Source organism: Pongo pygmaeus, chromosome 6 (genome assembly GCF_028885625.2).
Source record: "Pongo pygmaeus isolate AG05252 chromosome 6, NHGRI_mPonPyg2-v2.0_pri, whole genome shotgun sequence".
In the NCBI taxonomy this organism is placed as follows: Eukaryota; Metazoa; Chordata; class Mammalia; order Primates; family Hominidae; genus Pongo; species Pongo pygmaeus.
The window spans coordinates 14,295,960-14,320,375 of NC_072379.2; the positions used below are offsets into that span (position 1 = coordinate 14,295,960).

At 58.6% G+C, this 24,416-nt stretch overlaps 1 protein-coding gene across 5 annotated transcripts; it reads left to right on the forward strand.

Annotated features, from left to right (window-relative positions):
* Positions 1-2,938: 2,938 nt before the first annotated feature.
* STX1A (syntaxin 1A) lies at positions 2,939-23,603 on the forward strand. Of its 5 annotated transcripts, XM_054493784.2 has the most exons (10): positions 2,939-3,038; positions 13,544-13,621; positions 13,971-14,070; positions 17,398-17,472; positions 18,199-18,272; positions 18,366-18,474; positions 18,993-19,066; positions 19,839-19,976; positions 21,963-22,073; positions 22,319-23,603. In XM_054493784.2, exons 1-10 carry the CDS (start codon positions 3,009-3,011, stop codon positions 22,394-22,396), a joined length of 867 nt encoding a protein of 288 aa, XP_054349759.1. In that variant the 5' UTR covers positions 2,939-3,008; the 3' UTR covers positions 22,397-23,603. The 5 variants fall into 5 exon arrangements, 4 of the variants coding, with proteins under 4 accessions (XP_054349759.1, XP_054349760.1, XP_063524346.1 ...); XM_054493785.1 differs by lacking the exon at positions 22,319-23,603 and having other exon boundaries at positions 21,872-22,073; XR_008503529.2 differs by lacking the exon at positions 22,319-23,603 and having other exon boundaries at positions 2,953-3,038; positions 19,839-20,090; positions 21,872-22,073.
* The last annotated feature ends 813 nt before the right edge of the window (positions 23,604-24,416 follow it).

A 24,416-nucleotide genomic window follows, 5' to 3' on the forward strand; every position in this document is an offset into this window, starting at 1 on the left:
TGGGAGGCTGAGGTGGGTGGATCATTTGAGGTCAGGAGTTCAAGACCAGCCTGGCCAACATGGTGATGCCCCATCTCTACTACAAATACAAAAATTAGCCAGGCGTGGTGGCGGGTGCCTGTAATCCCAGCTGCTCAAGAAGCTGAGGCAGGAAAATCACTTGAACATGGGAGGTGGAGGTTGTAGTGGGCCTGGATTGCACCACTGCATTGCAGCCTGGGTGACAGAAAGAGACTCAGCCTCAAAAAAAAAAAAAAAAAAAAAGAAAGAAGAAAAAAGAAGTGAAAGGCACACATTCGTTTTTTTTTCTTTTTTTTAGAGATGGAGTCCAGGCTGGTCTTAAACTCCTGGCCTCAAGCAATCCTCCCTCCTTGGCCTCCCAAAGTGCTGGATTACAGGCACAAGCCACTGTGCCTGGCCACATTTATTTCTTTATTCATTTTTCATGCTACTATTTAATATGCGTCTCAATGAGTGATGCTTGGCATGACACCAAGGCTCTCAGAGGGCAGCAGCTGAGCCTCCCTTTCCTGCCCTCTCCCCACGGGGCCAGACACTGGGCTCTGGGGGCATACCGGTGACCCACCCCACTGACTCACCCTGCAGGCTAGACCAGGAGTCAGGCAGACTCCCCTGTCACTTGTCATCTCTGGGCAAGTTCCTGTAGCACTTACGTCCTTACTTTTCCTCTGTCAAGTGGGGCACCATCAATGCCCATTCTGCGGGGCATCCAAAGTTGAAGCCGGGACAACTGGAACGGGGTGTGGCTGTTCCCTCTGCCAGGCCACATCGGACCATCTTGGGCCAGATTTTCCAGGGAAGAAGGGAAAGCTGGAACAGTGTCCCTAGCTTGCCTGGCAGCCAGCTAACCTGTGCCCATAGTCTGGGAGAGGTGCCAGGCCCAGACACACTGGGCAGCAGGGGGCTGGATTGGCTCCAGAGCTCCAGTGCTTTGGCAGTCCTGGGGAAGGGAAGGGATGTGCTTGGCTTCAGGTCAAGAGGGTGTGGGCCACAGAAGCGACAGCTGGGGGTGGTGGAGGGCACAGCGGGCTTATGGGGGTGTGTGCGAGACCACTGTTGCAACAAGATGCTGGCAGGGACCTTCAAAAGAACATCTGCTGTTGACTGGCCTCCCCACTCCCACTCCTCCACAGGTTTTCCCATGAGTCCTAGAGGAAGCCAGGCCCCAGGCTTCTAGATAGAAAATAGAACCTACATTGGCCAAGCGTAATCCCAGTGCTTTGGAAGGCCAAGACAGGAGGACCGCTTGAGGCCAGGACTTCCAGACCAGCCTGGGCAACATGAGGAGACCCCGTCTCTACAAAAAGGAAAAAAGAGAAAATAGAACCTCAGGCCTAGAGCCAGAGCTCAGGATTGGGGACGCAGGGAAAGGAGAAGGAGAGGGGGGCTATAACTCAAATCTCTTTCCCAAAGATAGAGGAGTTCCTGGCTGGGTGCAGTGGCTCACACCTGTAATCCCAGCACTTTGGGAGGCTGAGGCGGGCAGATCACTTAAGGTCAGGGGTTCGAAACCAGCCTGGCCAACCTGGTGAAACCCCGTCTCTACTAAAAATACAAAAAAATTAGCCAGGCTAATTACAGGTTGTGGGTGCCTGTAATCTCAGCTACTCAGGAGGCTGAGGCAGGAGAATTGCTTGAACTTGGGAGGTGGAGGTTGCAATGAGCCAAGATCGTGCTACTGCAGTCCAGTCTGGGCAACAGAGTGAGACTCCGTCTCAAAAAAAAAAAAAAAAAAAGGCCTGGCGCGGTGGCTCACGCCTGTAATCCCAGCACTTTGGGAGGCCGAGGCGGGCGAATCAAGAGATCAGGAGTTTGAGACCAGCCTGCTCAACATGGCGAAACCTTGTCTCTACTAAAAAATACAAAAAATTAGCCAGGCGTGGTGGCAGGCACCTGTAATCCCAGCTACTTGGGAGGATGAGGCAGGAGAATCGCTTGAACCCAGGAGGCGGAGGTTGCAGTGAGCTGAGATAGCGCCACTGCACTCCAGCCAGTGAGCTGAGATAGCACCACTGCACTCAGACAAGAGTGAAACTCCATCTCATAAATAAATAAATAAACAAACAAACAAACATAAAAAGATAGAGGAGTTCCTTCATCCTGCAGGAAAAAGGGGTGGGTCACACAGCATCAGAGCTGTGAACTGAGAAATCCTAGGGAAAGAAGGGGCCAGTGCCTGAGTCCCTACTGGATGATGGGAGCAAGGGGGAAGGGCGGAGGCTCCCAGGCTGGAACTCTCCGGGAGGTTTTTGGCTGGGGAACAGAAGGGAGAGCAGGAGGTCCCAGGGTAATGAAATGAAGGAGGGAGTTACAACCTCCAGCAAATTCTGGGGAAGTGAAGGGATCTGAGGATGAGGACCGGATTCTGGGACAGCGATGCTGAGCGGCTAAGTCGGGAAGAGGCTGGAAGCCGGGCACGGTGGCTCACGCCTGTAATCGCAGAGCTTTGGGAGGAGGGAGGATTGCTTGAGGCCAGGAGTTCGAGACCAGCCTGAGTAACATAGCAAGACCCTGTCTCTACAAAATATTTGAAAATTATTCAGGAGTAGTGGCGAGCAACTGTAGTCCCAGCCACCAAGGAGACTGAGGCAGGAGGATTGCCTGAGCCCAGAAGCTCAAGGCTGCAGTGAGCTATGATTGCACCACTGCACTCCAGCCTGGGCGACAGAGCGAGACCCTGTCTCCAAAAATAATAAATAAAAAACGAGACAGGGCTGGGGCAGAGGAGGCAGCAGGGTCTCTGGGGACCCATCCCCGGGAGCGATCACGCGTGCTGAACGTCCAGGACGAGACCCCAGGGCTTCGACCCCCACGGGGCGGCTCGTGCGGGGTGGGGCGGGGTCTGGGCGGGGCCCGGGCGGGGTGGGGCGGGGCCGGGGTCCCGGGGGCCGGGGCGGGGCCGGGCTGGCGCTGCGCAGCCGCGGGGCGGCCGTCGCGCATGCGGGGCTCACACGGCTGCAGCCGGTGCCGCTGCCACTCCCGGGAGCATGAAGGACCGAACCCAGGAGCTCCGCACGGTGAGTCCGGCCCCAGCGCGCGGCCGCCCGCCTCCGCCGCCCGCGCCAACGCGCCGGACACTTCCCGCCCGGCTCCCGCGGCCAGGAGGGCGGCCGCTCCTGCGCCCCCAGCCGGGGCTGAAGGGAGCGGGGCGAGCCAGGGACCTCGACCCCCCTCCGGGTTCCGCCCCTCGGACCCACTCGGGGTCACGGGCTCGCGTGAGCTCGGCCGCGCTGACACGTGGACGGTCGGCTGGAGTCCGGGGTCCTGGATAAACTTTTCGGGGCCCCCTTGATTTGGGGGGTTCGGAGGGTATGATGGGGTTTGGGTGGCGGGACCTCTTCCCCCTCCCGCAGAGCAGGCCCTGTCTCTGGCCCCCTCACTGCCCCTCATCTCTGACCTCCCGTCCCCCCTCGGTGTAGACAGACGAGGGGACCGCGGTGGGAACCTCCTTGGTGTAGACAGACGAGGGGACCGCGGTGGGCCGGTGCCGGTCTCCTGCGCGGGGCCCCGCTGCGGGGCGCGCTGCGGAAACCTGGTCGTCGGGTGGGGGCGGCCTCCTCGGGCCACCGTGGTCACCTGTGGCTCCATCACCTGTGGCTCCCCCTCTGCTCGGTCGCAGTAGGGATCCACTGCCCGCCCCAGGTCTGGGGCGGGGGGCGTCACACCCGCCCCGGGTTCACCTGTCCACCTTCGGGCTTCCGGGCAGCCCTGGCTGGCGTTTCCAGACCCTTCAGGGTTCCTTGCGACTTGGATCTATTTTTCCACCTGTATCTGGGAAACCCCTGGGGTGTGGCTCCTGGGGCGGGGTTTGGGGGCAGTAGGAGGACGCACAAACGTTCTGAGTCAGAGCCCACCCTCTCCCAGCCCAGAGACCCCTGCAGCCTGCATGGGTCCCCTTCCCCTGGCCTCTGCCCTTAGGGATGAGGAGCCCAGGAGGATGGTGACCGGGAGTGGAGGACAGCGACGGAAATGAAGCCTCCCTGGGTGTGTCGGGGGGGGGTGGGGATCAAGGCTCAAGACTAGATTGAGTCTCATCTGGTCATCTGGTCCCCTGGCTGGCCCCTGGCTGGCAGCCCTGCCTGCTGATCCCTGGGAGCACCCCCCACCCCGCGCCCTCGGCTAGGAACTAGAACCCTAAGGTCCCCTCCTATGGAAAATGTCAAGTGTCCTTTGGGCGTTTGACCCCACGGCTTGTCTTCTCCACCCAGAGGCTCCCTGAGTTGGAGCCTGTCTGCCCCATTATGTCATGGTTGCCTCCTGGGCATCCTGGAGCCGGGACCTGGGCTCCCCTGCCTTCATCTCCCCCACTTGCTCTGGCACCACGGCCTCCACTTTGCCTCCAGACCTGTTATTCCTGGCTGAGCGCCCGGCCCCTGGTGTAAACCCCATGAGGTTTCAAAGGAAGAAGATGGTCCCTCAAGTCGCATATGGGCTCTAAACACTTCCCCCGCGGCCCCTGTGGTTGCCCTCAAGTTTCCTGAGCTCCGTTGAGTCAGAATGAGTGTTTTCCTGGTGATGGATGGCTGTGTGGTGTAATTTGCTGATGTTTAGGCGCCTGGTAGGTTACCTGAGGGTGTGTGTGGGAACCATGGGCCCTTACATAGGATAATAGCCTCTGGCATGTCAGCCTGCATCCCCCTAGCTGAAGGGGAAACTGAGGCACAAAAGAAACACAGCTTGCCTGCTAGAGGGATGGTAGAAAAGGGCTTTGCCTCATCCCTGAAGATAGACTCAGGCCTGGCTGACACTGGGGGACAGCCAGTGGAGCTGGGGTTGTGAAGCGTTTGAACCCAGATCTTTTTGCTCTGATGTCTGTCTCTGTTACTACCTCCTCACCCCCTGATTAGATGGTGAAGCCAGGCTTTGCTTTGAATGGTCTGAGGCTTCCACTCCAGACGCCCCCACCCTCCCCACACAAGGCATTCAGAGCCCAGGGAGGCTGTACCCATTGCTGGGTGGCCCTGCCCAGGGAGGGCTTTCTAGCAGACAGGAGGACGGCTGGCAGGCAAGAGCCCACACGGGGTGGGGTAAAACAGTCAGTCTTGGTGGGGCCACCATTCCCACAGGCTGCTTTCCCTCTGGACCTGGGGTTCCCATCTGTGAAGTGGGGATGGGAAAGCCAAGAATTCAGTTTCTTGGGAGCAGAAGCAGGGCCACAGGTCTCCTGACTCCAGCTCCACATTTGTAGGAGGCCTGAAGCCCCAAGAGTCAGAATTTTCAGCCCAGAATCCCCAGGAAGGAAGAGGCCAGCACTGGCTGAGCTGGACTGGGCTGGACTGGGCTAGACTGGACTGGACTGGGACGGGCTGGGCTGGGCTGGGCTGAACAGAGATGGTGTTGGGGACAGCGGCTATGCACTGCTCCCAGCCCTCCCTCCCTCCCTCTTCCTCCTCCTCCTCCTCCTCCCTCTTCTTTCTCCTTCTTCCCCACCCAACGCCACCACATTTGGAAGGAGGCGAAGGGAGCTTATTTATAAAAGTCACACTTGGGGAAGGAGCTGGCGCGTTTCCTCACTCTGCAGGCCCGGCCCAGCCCTCCAGTCTTCTCCAGCCTTCTCTAGCCTTCTCCAGCTCCCAACTCTCCCTCTGCAGATGGGGAGTGAAGGGGGTCACTGGGGACTAGCAGGGGGCCTCAGTGCTGTCGCAGGCCCTCAGAGATCAGAAAGACCACTTGCAGGTTACAGGTAACAAAGAGAGACCGAAAACAGGGCCAGGGTCACACAGCCAGGGAAAGACTTTTGGGTTAGAGCATCCCCAGGGAGCCCCACTCAGGCTGTAGCTGCCTCCTCCCCTCAACTCAGAGACTCCCTAATTTTCTTCCTGGGGACTTTGCAGAGCTGACCTTTCTCCCTGGGCCCAGAACGTGTGTTTGTCTGTGTGCCAGGTCATGTGGGACAGACACATGGGACCTGTTGCAGGAGGCTGAAGATGTAGCAAGGAGGGAGAGTTGGAGCAGCACAATCCTGGAAGGCTTCCTGGAAGAAGAGACCCTGGGATAGCCCAGGAGCAGGAGCTGGATTTGAATAGGAGGAGAGGTGATCTAAAGGAGGGGACAGCTTAGTGAAGGCAGAGAGATTGGAATGCTCAACCAGGAGAGAATAGCAGGTGGCTCTGACAGCTGGTGTCTGGGGCCCCCTGAAGTGCCTTGAGGTCTAGACTAGGGCCCAACTCACTGGAACAGCCCAGGCAGGACTGGATGGGAAGGCCCAGGGCCCTGCTTTGCCCACCAGTTTCCCCTTCTCTCTTTCATTGCTGGGAAGAGTCTGGCAGTTGGGTGGCAACACCGGGCGGGTTCATCCTTAATCTCCCTCTGCTCACTTCCTCATCTGCAGAATGGAGCCAGTGTTACCTGCCTTGCAGGGTGGCAGGCACGAGGGTGTAAGAACAGGAGCCGGACAGGGCTCGCCCGATCCTTCCTCCCATTACCTCCCGGAGGTTTCCCAGCATGAACGATGCATTTGGGTACATTTTCATCTGGGGTGCAGGTGGAACGGCCTCCCGGGACCATCTAGTTCAACCTCCTATCTTACAGATCAGAAAACAGGTCCAGAAAGGGCCAGGTGTTTATCTGAGGTCACGTAGCCTGTGGGGGCAGAGCCTGGCCCCTTCCATGGCTTGAAGCTGCCTCCCTGAGCGGCTCTGGGGCCCTGTGAAGGGGCAGGCTCTGCAGGGTGGGGACCTGGTGTACACAGAGCTGGAGGCTGGGGACAGGGTGAGGAGGCTCAGATTGCACAGCCGTCTTTCCTGGAGACCCAGCTTGGCCTCTCACACACCCCTGACTCAGCTCCAGGCCTCTCTGCACTAGTGATATTGACTTTGATTAGTCATTTAAAAGAAGAAGGGAAAAAAATAGCCCTCGAGGCAGACAACAGCCATTGTGCTCAGCAGTGATGAATCAACCTTGCTGGCCTGAAGGCTTCCCCTGGGACAGGCCTGGAGGCTGCCTGGCCTCTGCACCTCTTGGAGGAGTCAGACTATTACATCCAGGAAGGGGTCCTGGAATCCTGGAGTCTCCGCTAGGAGAGACCACCAGGGCTGCCCCACCTCTGCCAGGGGAAGCTCAGGGCATCCAGCCCCCCGTGGTTCCAGCAGTGTCTGGTCTTCCTAGCAGTCTCCATGCTAGGGAGGTAAGGAAGCACTCCCTCCCAGCCTTCCTGGTTGGAGGTGGTGTTTTTTGTTGGTTTGTGTGTGTGTGTGTGTGTGTGTGTGTTGTTTTTGTTTTTGTTTTTTTAAGACGGAGTCTCGCACTGTGCCATCTCGGCTCACTGCAGCCTCCACCTCCTGGGTTCAAGTGATTCTCCTTCCTCAGCCTCCTGAGTAGCTGAGACTACAGGTGTTCATCACCACACCCGGCTAATTTTTGTATTTTTAGTAGCGACGGGGTTTCACCATGTTGGCCAGGATGGCCTCGATCTCTTGACCTCCTGATCTGCCCGCCTCGGCCTCCCAAAGTGCTGGGATTACAAGTGTAAGCCACCACACCCAGCCAATTGTTTTTTTTTTTTTTTTCAGACGGAGTCTCGTTCTGTCATCCAGGCTGGAGTGCAGTGGCACAATCTCGGCTCACTGCAACCTCCACCTCCCAGGTTCAAGTGATTCTCCTGCCTCACCCTCCCGAGTAGCTGGGATTATAGGCATGCACCACCACACCCGGCTAATTTTTGTATTTTTAGTAGAGATGGGGTTTTGCCATGTTGACCAGGCTGCTCTTGAACTGCTAACCTCAGGTGATCCACCCACCTTGGCCTCCCAAAGTGCTGGGATTAAAGCATTAGCCACTGCGCCCGGCTACCCCTATAAATTCTGATTCAGTCTCTTTGGGATGGATCCCTGGAAGCCGTTTTTTTTTTTTTTTTTAATCCCCCCAAAGGATTCTGGTGCTCGCCCAGCTTTGAGAACCGCTGAATGCAGAACAAAAAAACACGAGGATGTTAGCTGGGCTTGGGGGCTCACACCTGCAGTACCAACTACTTGGGAGGCTGAGGCAGGAAGACTGCTTGAGCTCAGGAGTTTGAGACCAGCCTGAGCAACATAGTGAGACCACCATCTCTACAAAAATTTAAAATTAGCCAGGTGTGGTAGCAGGCGCCTGTAGTCCCAGCTACTCTGGAGGCTGAGGCTGGAGGACTGCTTGAGCTTGGGAGATCAAGGCCGCAGTGAGCTATGATCTAGCCACTACACTCCAGTCTGGACAACAAAGCGAGATTCTGTTTCAAAAAAAAAAAAATAAGAGCTGGGCGCGCTGGCTCACGCCTGTAATCCTAGCACTTTGGGAGGCCGAGGCAGGCAGATCACCTGAGGTCAGGAATTCAAGACCAGCCTGGCCAACATGGTGAAACCCCATCTCTACAAAAAATATAAAAACTAGCTGGGTGTGGTGCGGGTGCCTGTAATCCCAGCTACTCGGGAGGCTGAGGCAGGAGAATCGCTTGAACCTGGGAGGGGGAGGTTGTCGTGAGTCGAGATTGTGCCACTGTGCTCCAGCCTGGGCAACAGAGCGAGACTCTGCCTCAAAAAAAAAAAAAGTGCCAGGACAAATTGGATGTTGGTTGGATGGGAGAAGAGGAGGAAGATGGCAGATGTCCTAGGTTTCCGGCTTGGGGTTCTGCGCTAGGCAGTTCAGAGGAGGGGGCTCTGGCAAAACAGGTGGAGCCTGGTTTTGGCCAGGAGGCAGGCAAGGTGCCCGTATGATATCTGGGCACATCCGTCCATAAGACACTTGGGTCTTTGAGTTTGTGCCCCACAGTTCCAGCTGCCACCTGCACAGCGAAGGGTTCCAAGTCCCCAACTCCAACCCAGCCCCCTCTCCAGAGCTGTGACTGCCACTCAGAAAGCACTGGTAGATCCCCAAGGGAGCTGGGCCCTAATTATTCCACAGAAATCTGTGTGTCCACTTTTGTTTTTTTGAGATAGGATCTTACTCTGTCACCTAAGCTGGAGTGCAATGGCATGATCATAGCTCACTGCAGCCTCGACCTTCAGGGCTCAAGCAATCCTCCCACCTCAGCCTCCTGAGTAGCTGTGATTTCAGATGCATGGCACCACGCCCAGCTAACTTTTGTAGTTTTTGGTAGAGATGGGGTCTTGCTATGTTGCCCTGGCTGGTCTCAAACTCCTGGACTCAAGTAATCCTCCCACCTCAGCCTCCCAAAGTGCTGAGATTACCGGCGTGAGCCATCATGCCTGGCCACTTTATGTATACAGTGCCCACCCTGGCCAGCCCGAGACACCAGAAAGACAGCATGCCAGGGCAGCCACATCACCTAGTTACATTTTGGTCAAGAGGGTGTCTGGGCTGGGAAACAGAGGAGGTGAGGGTGGCAATGGGGCTCTGCCATCCCGCGTCCTTATCAGTTTATTCCGTGTCCAATGAGAACTGATTACGTGTCTGAGTTAATCTGGAGGACATCTCTAGAATGTTGCCACCAGGCTCTGGCTTGGATGTGGATGAGGGTGCAGGGGGCAACAGAGTCAGGAGCCATCAGAATCCCACAAACTGAAATAAGCATCGGAACAAATGAAGAAATGAAACAGGAAAAAGGTCCTTCGCTTGAACCCCAAATCCACTCCACAGACAGTGGTTGGGAAGGGCTTGAGGCTTTTCTTGACAGGAAATGCTACATGATCACTTATCTGATTCCTGGCTGTATTAATAGAGGTAGATCATATAGAAAGAGGGAGGGGATGGGCCAGATCTTTGGCATTGCTGAGACCACAGTCAGCAGCAGATTCAGTTTGTGTGCTGTATGACAGGAGACAGGCACAGTGGAACAACTCTTGGGCAGGGGCTGTAATTTGGGGTCCCTGGGAAGGATCTGAAAGGGAAGGAATACTTGAGAAGAAAAATCTAGGGAGGATGTGGATGCCGCCTTCAGATCTATAGCAGGGGTATCCCAGGGAGAGGGCACCTACAGGTTCTTTATGGCCTGGAACCAAACCACAGGGAAGAGAAGGACTCTAACAGTTGGGGCTGCCCAAGATGGGCAGAGCTGTTTGGGGAAGCTAGTGAGCTCACCGTCACAGGAGGTATGCAAGCTGAGGCTGGAAGCTGAAGCCAGGGGGACTTCTCAGGTCCCTTAGGGCCTGAGAGTTTTCAGCCATGGCTCCAATAGGAATGTGAATGGTGTGTGGAAGAATGAGGTGCGAGATACTGATTTGGGGAGGCAGGGAGGCTTCTGGAAGGAGGTGGCATTGAGGAAGAAGGGAATGTCACCTTCATGGAATCAGCATCCCGGGCAGAGGGATGTGCCTGGGGGAAGCTTGGGGGCAGAGGGTGGATTGTAGGGCCAGGAACCGGTTGTAGGTGTGGTGGAGTGGGGTCTGATCCCAGGGGAGGGCAGCGGGATAAAGAGCAGAGCTGGGGGTGAAAATTCCCAAGAACGAAGAAGTAGGAGGATGTGGGGAGGAAAGGCCCCCTTGGCCCATCCCCTCTAGGTTTTGCTTGGAGCCGTGGCTGGTTTGACCATGCCTCAGAGGTCAGGCCCTCAGCCTCCCGACTGGCTTTGGGGCCAATCTCAATGCCACCTCCAGGGTAGACTTGACCTGGGTGCCCCCATCAGACCCTGGCCCTGATCTCCCTTTCCCCAGCCCTACCCTTATAGACGCAGGGTCCGGAGGAGGATGTGGGCATCTCTCCTCCCAGCCCTTCTGTTAGAGAAGCTTCCTGGTCCAGCCTTCAGCCTTTTGGGAAGGTAGCAGGTCAGAGCTAGCCGAATGCCGGGAGAAGACCTGCCCCCATTACACAGATGGGCAAGCTGAGGTCAAGAGAGTCACCAGACAGGTGCCAGTGGTCTCTGAGGGCAGGACAGGGGTTCGGTGGGGCTGGCAGTGACGCTCGTCTCTGGCGGCGGGAAAGGAGCTGGAGAATTCTCCATCCACCCTTTGTCATCTACCCTGATCCTCTGAGCACCAGGGTAGAGAGGGCAGGACACTGAATGGCAGGAGCTCCTGGGGCCACTTCCCAACCTGGCAGCCTGCCCAGGAGGAGGAACTGGGCTCCTCCTGGCAGTGCTCTGCCTCAGTTTCCCTAGGGAGGGCTCCTCTGACTCAACTCCTAGGCCTGTCACGGTCTAAAAGCATGAAAACGGCTCCTGGATTTTCTGTGTCTGTGGGGAGCTTGGTAGGGGAGGGGGTACCACCTGGTGACAGCCACCGGCACTCAGTGGGGAGTGGGAACGAGGATTTATTTTAGCTGCTGGGGAGGTGGTGTGATATCTTAAAGAGAGGAGGCCCCTCTGAGCCGCCTCTATCAAAGCTCCTAACTACCCCCTCTCTCGATGAGTCCCCACTTTGATGGGGTAATGTGAGCCCCTCACAGAACATGCTCAGGCCGGGCGTGGTGGCTCACACCTGTACTCCCAGCACTTTGGGAAGCCAAGGGGGGAAGATCACTTGAGCCCAAGAGTTTGAGACCAGACTGGGCAACATAGTTTGACCCTGTCTCTACAAAAAAAAAAAAAAAAATCAAAAAGTAGCTGGGTGTGGTGGCATGCATCTGGTGCATCTGTAGTCCCAGCTGCTTGGGAGGCTGAGGTGAAAGGATGACTTGAGCCCGGGAGGTCGAGGCTACAGTGAGTTATGATTGTGCCACTGCACTCCAGCCTGGGTGACAGAGCGAGACCCTGTCTCAATCAATCAGTCAGTCCATCCATCAATCAAACAAACATATATGCCCTGCTTCCCCACTTTTTCTCAGCCCTCCCTCCATGCAGCCAGGTGTCACTGTCCCCATTTCACAGAAGAGTAAACAGAGCCAGAGGGGTCAAGGCCCAGCCTGATGAGTCCCATCAGTTCTCTCAGCCCCTCAACCTCTACCTGCCTCTGTCCTGACGAGAGAGCACCGAGGTGAGGTCAGTGCTGAGCCAGGCAGTGGCCGCTCCCGTGAGGCACTCAGAAATGAGGTGGGAACAAGACCAGATGAGGTGGTTCATGCCTGTAATCCCAGCACTTTGGGAGGCTGAGGCGGGCGGATCACCTGAGGTCAGGAGTTCGAGACCAGCCTGGCCAACATAGTGAAACCCGTCTCTACTAAAAATACAAAAATTAGCTGGGCATGGTGGCAGGCACCTGTAATCCCACCTACTCTGGAGGCTGAGGCAGGAGAATTGCTTGAAGCTAGGAAGTGGAGGTTGCAGTGAGCCAAGATCACACCACTGCACTCCAGCCTAGGTGACAGTGCGAGACTCTCTCAAAAAAATAAAAATAAAAACAATAAATAAAAGAAGTGGGAACAAGCCCTGAGCCCCAGGCTGAGAGACGTCAGTCCGTGCCCCAGGGTGGCCACCCCGGATATCCTTGCCTTGGCTGCAGAGAGAGACCTGGCCTTGCCAGCAGTGTGGGCTGACCCTGGCCAACTCGCAGTATAAGGCAGACAGTAATGATTGTGCAGCATGCCGGGAAGTCAGAAGTATAATTACCCCTGCCCCATGATGGGGGTGGCTTTTGTACAGCTGCTTCTGGGACAGTGGAGTGGAGCCTGCACCTGTGGCTGAGGCCTAAGGCAGGACCCGAGCCAAGTGGCAGCATGACTGCCCCCTCGTGCCTGCTGGGCCCAGGTCTGGGGACTGGAAGGAGGCAGACCGAGGTCCGATGGCAAGACCGACAGGGAGGCCAAGTGCAGTGGCTCACACCTACAATCCCAGCGCTTTGGAAGGCTGAGGCAGGAGGATCGCTTGAGGCCAGGAGTTCAAGACCAGCCTGGGCAACACAGTGAGACCCCCGTCTCTACAAAAATAAAAATTAAATTTAAAAACTGTTTTTAAAAAAGACTGACAGGAGATTCCTAAGAGATCTGATCCGTGCCACCTCGGGGCTGGGGTTTAGTGGTGCCCAGGCCTGGGACACAGCGGGCAGGTCTCCCCTTACAGGGCCCACTCTGGAAAGGGAGCTTGGGACCTCTGGGCTCCACCTGAATTAAAACCACTGGAGCCAGGCATGGTGGTGGAAACCTATAATTCCAGCTACTCGGGAGGCTGAGTTGGGAGGATCGCTTGAGCCCAGGTGTTCAAGGCTGCAGTGAGCTGCGATTGCACCCCTGCACTCCAGCCTGGGTGACACAGCAAGACCTCAACTCTAGGAATGTGTGTATGTGTTTGTGTGTGTATGTGTGTAAACCACAGGGCCAGGAGAGTAGAGAATGCACTTTCCAGGCAGCTGTCCTAGGGGCCTAGGGGACCCAGAGGGCCCAGACAGAGCGGCTGGCCCCAGGCTTGCTTGCCTCCCCAGCTGCAGGGAGGGGGCAGGCAGATAGGCGAGGGAGGAAGTCCCTGGCCCAGAGGCTGAGACTTGGCTTTGACACCAGTGTACCAGGCAAGGTTCCTCTCTCTGTGCCGGGCCCCCAGTGGTCCTCCAGATCTTACTGTGGCTGGGAGCAGAGGGCACAGCCAGGCCTGTTCTTGTCCCCTGCTCAGAGGCCCCCAGGGAGAGGGGGAGGGGAGGGGCCCTGGTGCTGTACCCTGGGCACCTGCGTGTGTACAGGTGGGTCCTGTACATACGTCTGCTCATGTGTGCACAACCCCGCACAGGCCAAGGACAGCGATGATGATGACGATGTCGCTGTCACCGTGGACCGAGACCGCTTCATGGATGAGTTCTTTGAGCAGGTGGGAGCCAGCACACCCCACCCTTCCCACACACTGGCAGACCTTGGGGGGCCACTCTCGCCTCTGAGCCAGGTTCTTTCGCACCTGCACCTGGCTCAGCAGCTCCGGGGCGCCAACGAATGAACCGTTTTGAGGGTGAATAGATGGAAGCTCAGAGCGGAGCTAAATCTGGGATCGCACTCCTCCCCATCTGGGTCTGGAAGGACGCACCCCCACTGCACCCCAGCACCCGGAGCCTGGCCCGTCCTCCCCGTGAGCCCTGACCGCAGCCCTACTCTGGGCCATCCCTGGGCCCCAGAAGCCTCCTCCCCCGATTTCCTCCTCCTGACCAACCGGCCTTGGTCCGCAGGTGGAGGAGATTCGAGGCTTCATTGACAAGATCGCAGAGAACGTGGAGGAGGTGAAGCGGAAGCACAGTGCCATCCTGGCGTCCCCCAACCCCGATGAGAGTGAGTGTGTGGGGTAGGGGACAGGTTTGAGGCCCCACAAGCCTCGGGAAGGGGCTGCTGCCAGGGAGGCCTCACGGGACCTCAGCAGCCTTCATGGCTGGTGGGCTTAGGAGTGCCTGGGCGGGCCAGGGTCAGGAGGGTGTCATGAGAAGCCTTGGGAAACGCAGCTGTCCCCGGCTTGGAACTGGGGGGTCAGTACCCAGCATCCCAGGCTGGCCAGACCAGGTCTCCATGAAAGACTTGGGTGATGGGAGAGGCGATCAGCCCTGCCCTTCCCAGGTGAACTGGGTTTTTTTTTGAGATGGAGTCTTGCTCTGTCGCCAGGCTGGAGTGCAGTGGCACAATCTCAGCTCACTGCCACCTCTGCCTTCCAGGTTCAAGCGATTCCCCTGCCTCAGCCTCCCAAGTAGCTGGGATTACAGGCACGCGCCACCATGCCTGGCTAATTTTTTGTATTTTAGTAGAGACGGGGTTTCACCATGTTGGTCAAGACGGTCTTGATCTCCTGACCTCGTGATCCACCTGCTTCGACCTGCCAAAGTGCTGGGATTACAGGCATGAGCCACTGCGCCCGGCCGAACTGGCTTTCTTCTTTTTTTTTTTTCTTTTTTCTTTTTTTCGAGACGAAGTCTTGCTCTGTCACCCAGGCTGGAGTGCAGTGGCGCCATCTCGGCTCACTGCAACCTCCGCCTCCCAGGTTCAAGCAATTCTCCTACCTCAGCCTCCCGAGTAGCTGGGATTACAGGCATGCGCTACCACGCCCGACTAATTTTTGGTATTTTTAGTAGAGACGGGGTTTCTCCATATTGGTCAGGCTGGTCTTGAACTCCCGACCTCAGGTGATCCGCCCGCCTCGGCCTCCCAAAGTGCTGGGATTACAGGCATGAGCCCCCACACCCAGCCCCAAGAAGGTATTTTTTTTTTCATTTCGAACTGGCTTTTTTCTAAGGCAACTGGGCTGGCTGCAGCCCTGGGCTTCTGGGAGCGAGGGAAGGAAGGAAGGAGGAAGCTGTCTGTGATCAATAGGAAGGCCTCTCAGTCCAGCCCCGCCCCTCCCCTCGCCTCTCAGGGGAGCAGATGGCAGCTCTAAGGCGTCAGCGCTGTGGGAGGGCAAGCTGGCCAAGCAGGCAGAGCTTCCGGAAGGAGCTGGCAGCCCTGGCACCTGGCCACGTGGCACCCCGGGGCGGGCATTCTCAGGGCTCCAGGAAGTCACCCCTCTCCCTCCACACTGGGAGCCTGTGTGTCAGGCTCGCACTCCGTCCCCAGACAGGTCCCCCTGACCCAGTCCTCACGTTCCTGTTGAGATGTTGGTTACTACACTGAGAGATGCCAGCCTGATGGCATAGGTGCCCTCCCCTGGAGGGGGGCTCACCGTGAGCCCCAGGGATGCAGCCATCAGGTGTTTGAGGGAGGCAAGCCCTGGCCACCCAGGTGCCCGGGGTCATATTTTCTTCTCACCTCCAGCACAGCCTCCCGGTCTATGACCCCTCACCCCCAAGCCCACCGGCATCTTCAAGAACCCAGAGTAAATCTTTCCACAGCCCCAAAGTGTGCATGAACCCAGGTCAGTGCCACACCAACTAAGCCAGTGCCCCGCCCTCAGAAGGCAAAATGGGTCGGGAGGGAGCAGGGTGGACTGCCTCAGGAAGGGCAGGAGGGAGAGAGGGACGCCCAGGGCTCACCACGCTGCGCTCCTCGCCTGAGAGATTTGTTGGATGGCAGCATGAGACGGATGTCTGTGCGCCCAGAGGTATCTGGGTCACTGTGTGTCCCTCTGTGGGCTGTTCCTGCTCAGGGTCAGGAGGTGGCTGATTGTGGGGTGGGGACGGAGGGCTCTAAAGAGCAGGGGAGTGGGTCTCTCACTGCTGGCAGGTGGGGCAGGCATGGGGCAGCAGAGCTGTCTGCTCCACACCTTGGGCTCCTGCAGGCCACCTCCTGCACCATCTCCTGCTGCAGTTGTCATGCACAGTCATAGGGACCGGTTCTGAGTCACCACCCGTGAGCTGAACAGTCAAGACCTGGTGGAGTCCCAGGCTCTCGCTAAGAGGAGGGGGCTCATGTTGGGGGTTCTAGGGCACAGGCGGCACAGAGTTAAGGAGAAGTCTCAAGGAAAGATGGCAATGAGTGAGGGGCTCTCCCGGGCAAGGCAGGCTCTGCCTCCTCTGGGGGCTGCCATCCGGCCTGGGCTATTTTGGGTCTGAGCAAAAGAGGCTGAGACGTCAGAGCAGCTGGTAACCGACTTTTCCTTTGTTCCTACGGATGAGGCGCCCTCCTCCGCGCCTCGGAACCCCCCCTTCCCCGCTCCACCTCACTGCATTCCACTTGGGAGGTGACCCCATCCGGGGCCTTCCTGATAGACCACTCTCAACACCCCTCCCTGTCCCCTCTAGGACAAACCCCAGCCCCAGGGGCAAGCAGAGGGACGGGTGGGAAGGTGATAGCCAGAGCTCAGTCCTGGCTTCTCCCGGGGCAGAGTCCTGGGGGTGTCCTGAGACTGGGGTGTTGCCAGGAGCACCCCCAGGGGAGGCAGCTGTCTTGTCCCACTTTTTCATCCAGCTCCTCTCAGGCAGGGGGGCAAGCTGGGCACCCCCGTGGCCTCTGCCAGCTTTAGGGAGATGGTTCTAGTTGGAACAAGGGCCACAAAACACTATGCCACCACCCTCGTCCAATTTCACCAGGGCCCCAGCTACCTGCCACGGCCGGGGCCAACTGTGCCCACCTCTTTGGACCTGAGGGCCCACATCAGCGCCCACCCAGGCCATCCACCCCTTGCCCCCTTCCACCCGCCAGGTACTTAGCACCCAGGGAGGCGCAGCTTTGTGGGAACAGCAAGGTCTGCCCCACCCAGAGTGTTTGCACGTATGACTCAGGGAGTGCGGGGTGGTCCCCTGTCAGCCCCCCGGCTGGCTGTGTACCCTCCTGAGCCACCAGGTAACACCAGGTGAGCCCACACCACCCCCCCCACACCTTCAACTCCAGCAAGCATCAAGTCACTGTTCCCGGCGCCAACTCCAGCATCGCCAGCTGCTCCACAATTACTTCTGCCTTAAATTTAGACCCATCTGTTATCTCCAGGGGGTGGGGGCGCCGGCAAAGGAGGAAGGGAGGCTCCTCCGAAGACAGCACAAGAGGGGGTGAAGCTGCAGCTGGTGCAGCCCTGGCCCAGAATTGGGGGAGGGGGGCAGGCAGGCAGAGCCTTAGCTAGGGGAACGGGAGAACCGGGATCTTCCCAGAGCCTACCACTGGGCCCCTGTGCTGGAGGCTGAGCCTGCACGTCAGTCCCGGCGGAGCCTAGGTGGCCTACCCCCACCCTTTCTACCTCCCCAGAGACGAAGGAGGAGCTGGAAGAACTCATGTCCGACATAAAGAAGACAGCAAACAAAGTTCGTTCCAAGTTAAAGAGTGAGTCAGGCTTGTCTGGGGGTGGGTGGGGGGCATTCTAGGCCTGCTTCCTCTGTGGAGCCCATGGGGTTTTGCTCGCCCTGAGGGGGTGCGCCGGATCTTGCTTTCCTTTCTGAGGGTGGCATCATGTGCCCATTCACTCAACAGCTACTTGGCAAGGCCCGTTGGTGCCAGTCTCTGGGCTGGGCCCAGGGACACACCCGCCCGAGGCTTTGTCGACGGAGGGCTCCACTCTGGATGGGCACTGCCCCTCACCTCTGCTAAAGAGGGTTGAAGAAGTGGCCAGTACTTCCTGGTCTCGTGCAGAAGCCCTGTACGCTGGGTGAACAGACACGTACACCCCATGAGTGCCAAGGCCTCGGGGCCACATGCCCTGCAGGAGGGGCCGCCTGGCTCTCCCCGCTGTGGGCATGGTCCCTCGTACACAGCCTCTCTCAGCAGAAAAGGAGCGGTACCCAGGCATAGGGTGGCCAGAGCTACCAGACCTCACATACACGCAGAGCTTGGAGTGGGTGTGCATTTACACACGTGCACACACCACACAGCGTCACAGCTGGAAGGGCCTCTGTAGGCCCCTCCTCCATCGGTGCCTGGCACTGACCCCACCAGCCACAGGCCACACACATACCCTAGGGGATGTGGGGAGGTGGATAGATGCCAGGTGTGCGGGTAGGGGACGGGGTTGAAGGGGCCTGGTTATGACTCAGCAACCACCTGTGCCCCCAGGCATCGAGCAGTCCATCGAGCAAGAGGAAGGCCTGAACCGCTCCTCCGCTGACCTGAGGATCCGGAAGACACAGGTGCGGCCACGGAGTCTAGGGTGGGCGGGCACCTGAGTCTCTGGGTCGGTCCCCGCGGGGCCTCACCCCTGCACCTCCATCTCGGGCCCCCAGCACTCCACGCTGTCCAGAAAGTTTGTGGAGGTCATGTCGGAGTACAACGCCACGCAGTCCGACTACCGCGAGCGCTGCAAGGGCCGCATCCAAAGGCAACTGGAGATCAGTGAGCTGGGGGTGGGGCCTGGGGCGGGGGGCGGGGCCCGAGTCTGCGCTCAGTGCGTGGCTTGAGGCTGCTGCTTAGTTAGGGGCCCGAGGGGCGTGGCCCGAGGCAGCTGCTGAGTTAGGGGCCGGAGGGGCGGGGCCTGAGGCTGCTGCTGAGTTAGGGACCGGAGGGGCGGAGCCCGAGGCAGTTGCTGAGTTAGGGGCTGGATGGGCGGGGGCCTGAGGCTGCTGCTGTGTTAAGGGCCGGGGGGGCGGGGCCTGAGGCTGCTGCTGAGTTAGGGACCGGAGGGGCGGAGCCCGAGGCAGCTGCTGAGTTAGGGGCTGGATGGGCGGGGGCCTGAGGCTGCTGCTGTGTTAAGGGCCGGGGGGGCGGGGCCTGAGGCTGCCGCTGAGCTCGGGGCTTGGTGGGAGCCGGGGCTTGGTGGGAGCCCGGGCCTGGGACTGGAGCGGGCGGGGCCCAGTGCCGCTGCTGAACTCCCCGGAGAGGGCTGGGCCCAGTGTAACCCCACTCGCTTGCAGCCGGCAGGACCACGACCAGTGAGGAGCTGGAGGACATGCTGGAGAGTGGGAACCCCGCCATCTTTGCCTCTGGGGTGAGTGTGGGCCCCATCCCTCCTGCCATGACCCCCTCACCATGTTCCCCACGTCCATGACCCCTAGTGCTGGGTCTGGACAGTATTTGGACACAGACCCCTTGTAAGGCAGGTTTTAGGGAAGGAAGAGTCCCAGAGAGGGGAAAACACCAGGCTGAGGTCACATAAATGTCGGTGGCGAAGGTGGACTCAAGACCCCTGTCTCCTGATGCTTCCCAGTTGGACATACTTTCGCCGGCGGCCAGCGGCTCCTCCTCTTATCCGTGGGCCCTTTTCCTCTCCTGGAGGACATTTGGCCATCTCTGTGTTCATGTGAAGCCGGGCAGGGGTGCTCCCTGAAGGACGTGGCACACAGGTGTTCGAGGCAGGCTTGGGGCTGTGAGTTCCAGGAGAGAGGGGAGGGGCAGTCACATTCGAAGTGGGGGAAGGGACGGGAGAAAGGCAGTTCCAGGCTTGGGTCCACGGGGCAGTCAACTTCGGCCCTGCAAAATGCTGGTGATAAGGACTGTCACTGAGCACTCGCTCTGTGGCCAGCACAGGTGGAAAGTGTCACTAGCCCCAGGTTACAGGTAGGAGATTGGCTTGCAGAGAAATTAGGTAACAGCTAGCATGTGGCAGAGCCAGGTAGCAAGGCGGGGAAGGCTGCAGCTTGGGAGGAAGCCTCGGGCCCCCTTCCGGAGCAGCTCTGCCCACCCCAAACGCCCTCCCCCTCGGCCCTCTGCCCTGCCCCTCAGCAAGCCTCTGGGTCCCAGCCCCTTGCTCCCACCCCCAGATCATCATGGACTCCAGCATCTCCAAGCAGGCTCTGAGCGAGATTGAGACGCGACACAGTGAGATCATCAAGCTGGAGAACAGCATCCGTGAGCTACACGACATGTTCATGGACATGGCCATGCTCGTGGAGAGCCAGGTGAGCGCCAGGCCCCCTGCCCTCCACCCCAGCCCACACCAGCACCCAGGGCTGCACTAACCTCGCCCTTTCTGCCCGACACGCTGCCCTGCCGGGGAGGGACCAAGTTCTCAGGTAACCAATCACCCACTGTTGAAGCTGCTGCCAGGGCCCTGCCCACCTGAAGGTCCCTGTCCTCTGCATGGCTCTGCTTGAGCTTCAAGGACCCCAGGCCCTGCATGGCCCCACCCCCTATACCCCGCCGTCTCCCATTCCCCTCCTGTTTCTTCATGGGGCCACTGTGGGCCATGCATTTCCCCAGAGACTGAAAGTGTAGCAGTGACCAGGACTGCTCAGGGACCTGCCTCCTGGAGTGAATGGCTGTTGGGCAAAAGAGTTGCCTAAGAACAAATGGAAGGTTCTCCAGTGGGGCTCAAACTTGAATGAGTCACCTGGAGGACTTGTAAGTTTCCAGGTCCCCGTCCCAGAGACTGGCAGGTGACGTGAAGGTCCAGGAAGTTGCCTCTCTGACAAGCTTAAGGGTGGTGCCACCACCACTGTGGTTCCAAAGTGACACAGAGTAACACCGTGACCACGACGGGGCGGCTGCCTTTGTTGGAGTGAGTGGTCAAGGGAGGCCTCTCAGGAGGGGGCATTTGAGCTGATGCCAAAAAAGGGTGAAAAGGAGCCAGCTGTGAAGACTTCGCAGCGGAGATGAAGAGCTGGCCCCAGCAACACTAAGGTCCCAAGCCCAGCAAGACCCAGATTTATTTCAGGAACAGAAAAAGGAGGTCCTTGCTGCTGGGGCACAAGGAGTGGTCGGAGCTGAGATGAAGCTGGAAACGAGGTGGATGGGGCCTTGGCAGGCAGTGTGCTGGGGAATTTGCAGTCTCTTCTAGATTGGAGGGGGTTTGGGTTGTTTGTTTTGTTTTAGCAAAAGATGAGATCTTGCTGTGTTGCCCAGGCTGGTCTCGGAACTCCTGAGCTCAAATGATCCTCCCACCTCAGCCTCCCAAAGTGCTGGGATCATAGATGTGAGCCACAGCACCCAGCCAGGTTGGAATGTTTTAAGTATGGGAGTGATGTGACCTTGGTTAGGAAGTACGGAGGCCGTCAGGAGGCTGCTGCTGCCGCCATCTGGTGAGAAACAGACCATGGTGACGTGGACGCCAGTGAAGGCAACCGATGGACTTGGAGAGGGAGACACGCCCTAGGAGTCTTGTGGGGCAGTGTCATGGTCAGACTGGCCTCTGGGGGCAGCATGGGACCAGATCACAGGGCTCAAAAGGGCTGTGGGCTGGGCAGGGGGTTCTATTTTTTTTTTTTTTTGAGACGGAGTCTCACTCTGTCGCCAGGCTGGAGTGCAGTGGCAGGATTTCAGCTCACTGCAACCTCTGCCTCCCAGGTTCAACCAATTCTTCTGCCTCAGCCTCCTGAGTAGCTGAGCGTACAGGTGCTCGCCACAACGCCCAGCTAATTTTTGTATTTTTAGTAGAGATGGGGTTTCACCATGTTGGCCAGGATGGTCTCGAACTCCTGACCTCAAGTTCTTAAAGACCGAAGACCCCAGACAGCAGACAGAGCTGGAGGGAGCTGTCATGCCTGAGGATGGGGGTGTGGGAAGGCTCACCCATGGCCACCTCAGGAGCTATGGCCAGGGCAGGCCCAGACTCCAGCATACCCACTCCTGCTCCCACCTTCCTCTGCCTGGCACTGCCACCTCTTTGACAGTGTTCTCTGCATGGTCCCCAACCCTCAGCTGAGACTGCATGGCCAGCTCCACCCCCAGGATTGCTGCTCTGCGGGGAAACGTGGGAGCTGCCTTGGGGAGCCTGGCCCTCTACACCCCACCCAGGGTACCTGGCCCAGGTGAGAAGCTGTACCCCAACCTCCTCATGCCCCCTTTTTCTCTCTAGCCTCAGGGTGCTTTCCTGAATGCCTGCCCTGAGCCCCAACCCAACCCTGAGGAGGGGGCCCTCTGGAGCTCGGGTGCCCCCGGCCCCGCAGGGAGAGATGATTGACAGGATCGAGTACAATGTGGAACACGCGGTAGACTATGTGGAGAGGGCTGTGTCTGACACCAAGAAGGCCGTCAAGTACCAGAGCAAGGCGCGCCGGGTCAGTAGCGCAGCCCTGCCCAAGCCCATGCCCCAGCACCCATTAGGGACCCCCAACCATCCCACATCCCTCCCCATCCCACCCCTCTCCCTGCTCTCAGGAGCTCCCCATGACAGCCCCCTCCCAGGCCATCACCTTCCCCTGCTTGGATCCCCCCCGACTGTCCAGCCCTCAGCCTTTGCCATAGTCCCACCCCACCTGCCGCCACCACTGTCTGAGGCCTCTCCTGCCCGCTTCCCATGCAGAAGAAAATTATGATCATCATCTGCTGTGTGATCCTGGGCATCGTCATCGCCTCCACTGTTGGGGGCATCTTCGCCTAGAAGCCACCCAAACTGCCACTCCACTCCAGGTGGGCCACTCCAAGGAGGCCCTGGCTGCTGCCACCTGGCTGGGCTGCCCTCCCAACCCCCGCCTCTGGCTCAGAGCACCCTCCCTCCCAGCCCCCACGCTCCCTTCTCTGCCATAGGCCCTCCGTCCCCGCCCCGTGTCGTGTGCATGATCTCTGTGAGTGTGCGTCTGTACGGGAAGAGGCAGAGGGAGGCAGCCAGCGGGGCGTGATGCAGTGTGCACAGCGAGGGGCAGATCCAGGCAGGGCCGCCAGAGTGACACAGGCCACCCTTCCTTGCCTTCAGTAACTCGGTGGGCCCGGGTTCTGCTCTTCCCTGGGGACCCTAACCTCGCCTCCAACTGACCTGCCCTGTCCTCTGGCCTCTCCAGCTGTCCCCACAAGCAGAGACCTGAGGGGTGGGGACCAGCTGGCCACATGGTGCTGCTTTTCAGGTTAGGGGAGAGGTGGCCCTGAGGGACAGCCCAGCTCTGAGTCTCAATCGCTGATCACTGCCAGGGAGGCTCAGGCTGCCATGGCTCCAGGCTCCCTCCCCTGCCTAGGGGCAAAGTCCATCGGGTCCTGGGCCTCAGCTTCCCTTCCCACATTTCTCCAGCCCCAGGAGCAACCCCTTGGGCTAGGTCTGACCCCAGGTGTCCCTCTGGAAGGGGCTGGCTGGTGCCCCATCTCCAGCCACCCCAGCAGCTAGGGAGGCAAAGCAGGCTGCAGTCAGGCCCTCGAGCCAGCGTTGCATGTTTGGGATAGTGGCTCCTGTTGTCTTGCGCTCTGGGAAGTCAGATGTCATTTCAGGCCTGCAGTCTCATCCTGCCCTTGCCATCCCCCCATCGATGTGCCACGTGGGTGTCAGGTGCCCCAGATGCAGTATTCGGCAGCCAGCCAGGGAGGGCTACCTCCTCCTCCTCCTCACCACCTTGGGGCTTCTCATGGGCAATGTGTCCCCGCCCCAGGACCCTCTCCCTCGGGGACAGGCAGGGAGACGCATGCGAGTGCATGCAGCAGGCAGTGGGGCCGTGTCCGTGTGCCCCACCCTCCCTCGGCTTTACTCCTGCCCAGTGACTGTGACCACCGTCCGTGTTGCCTTCTTCAACAGCAACTCCCCCCAACCCCTTCACCAAAGGTCTTGGTACAACCAGCTGCCCATTTTGTGAAATTTTTATGTAGAATAAACATTTGTATCTGTACCAGGCCTCTGTTGTAGATTTCCTCCCCAGGTCTCCTGGGGGAAAACCTTAGGAGGGTTCTCACTATTGCCCAAGCTGGCCTCCCACCTCAGCCTCCCACAGAGCTGGGACCACAGGTTGTGCCTGGCCTGGCTGCTCTAGACTTCTTGCCATCTGCAGTGTCGCAGTCTTAGAACCTGAGGATGAATGAACCTGGCACTAAGAGGAAGGGCTCAGAGGCGAGGATCCCAACTCAGCCTCAACCCCACCCTGGGCCTTCAACTTCCTCAGACCTGTCTCCGGCCATGCAGTGGAGAACATCCAGGCCTTATTCCCTGAGAACAGGCCCAGAGGCCACGCTCAAGGCCTGGAATCTGACACCTACAGGAGACCCCACTGCAGGGCTTAGATCCTCAGGCCCCAAGCCTCACCCCACTCCCAGACACCCAGCCCCTCAGGCCCCTGCACCCCTTCCCTAATGTCTTAAGCTGCGGAACACCTAATCCAGCTCTGTACTGCAATGCCCATGGATCTTGCTCCTCTTCCCACATGGACCGAAAGGCTCAAGCAACCATTACACCTCCTCTCCTATCACAGCCTGCTGGACAGTCCCACACCACCCCAGAGCAAGACCTTCCCTTTCCAACCATTAGTGACGGGACAAGAGATCAGCCCAAGACATCCAAGCACTGGGCTGGTGGGCAGCTGACCGTGCAACTCAGTGCCACAGTTCAGGCTGGGGCTGCTGGACTGGCAAGGCCTTCACAGGAAGGGAAAATGAACTGGCCAGCAGGCACCACGAACACATTTCATGCGGGCCCTCTTCCGAACTTT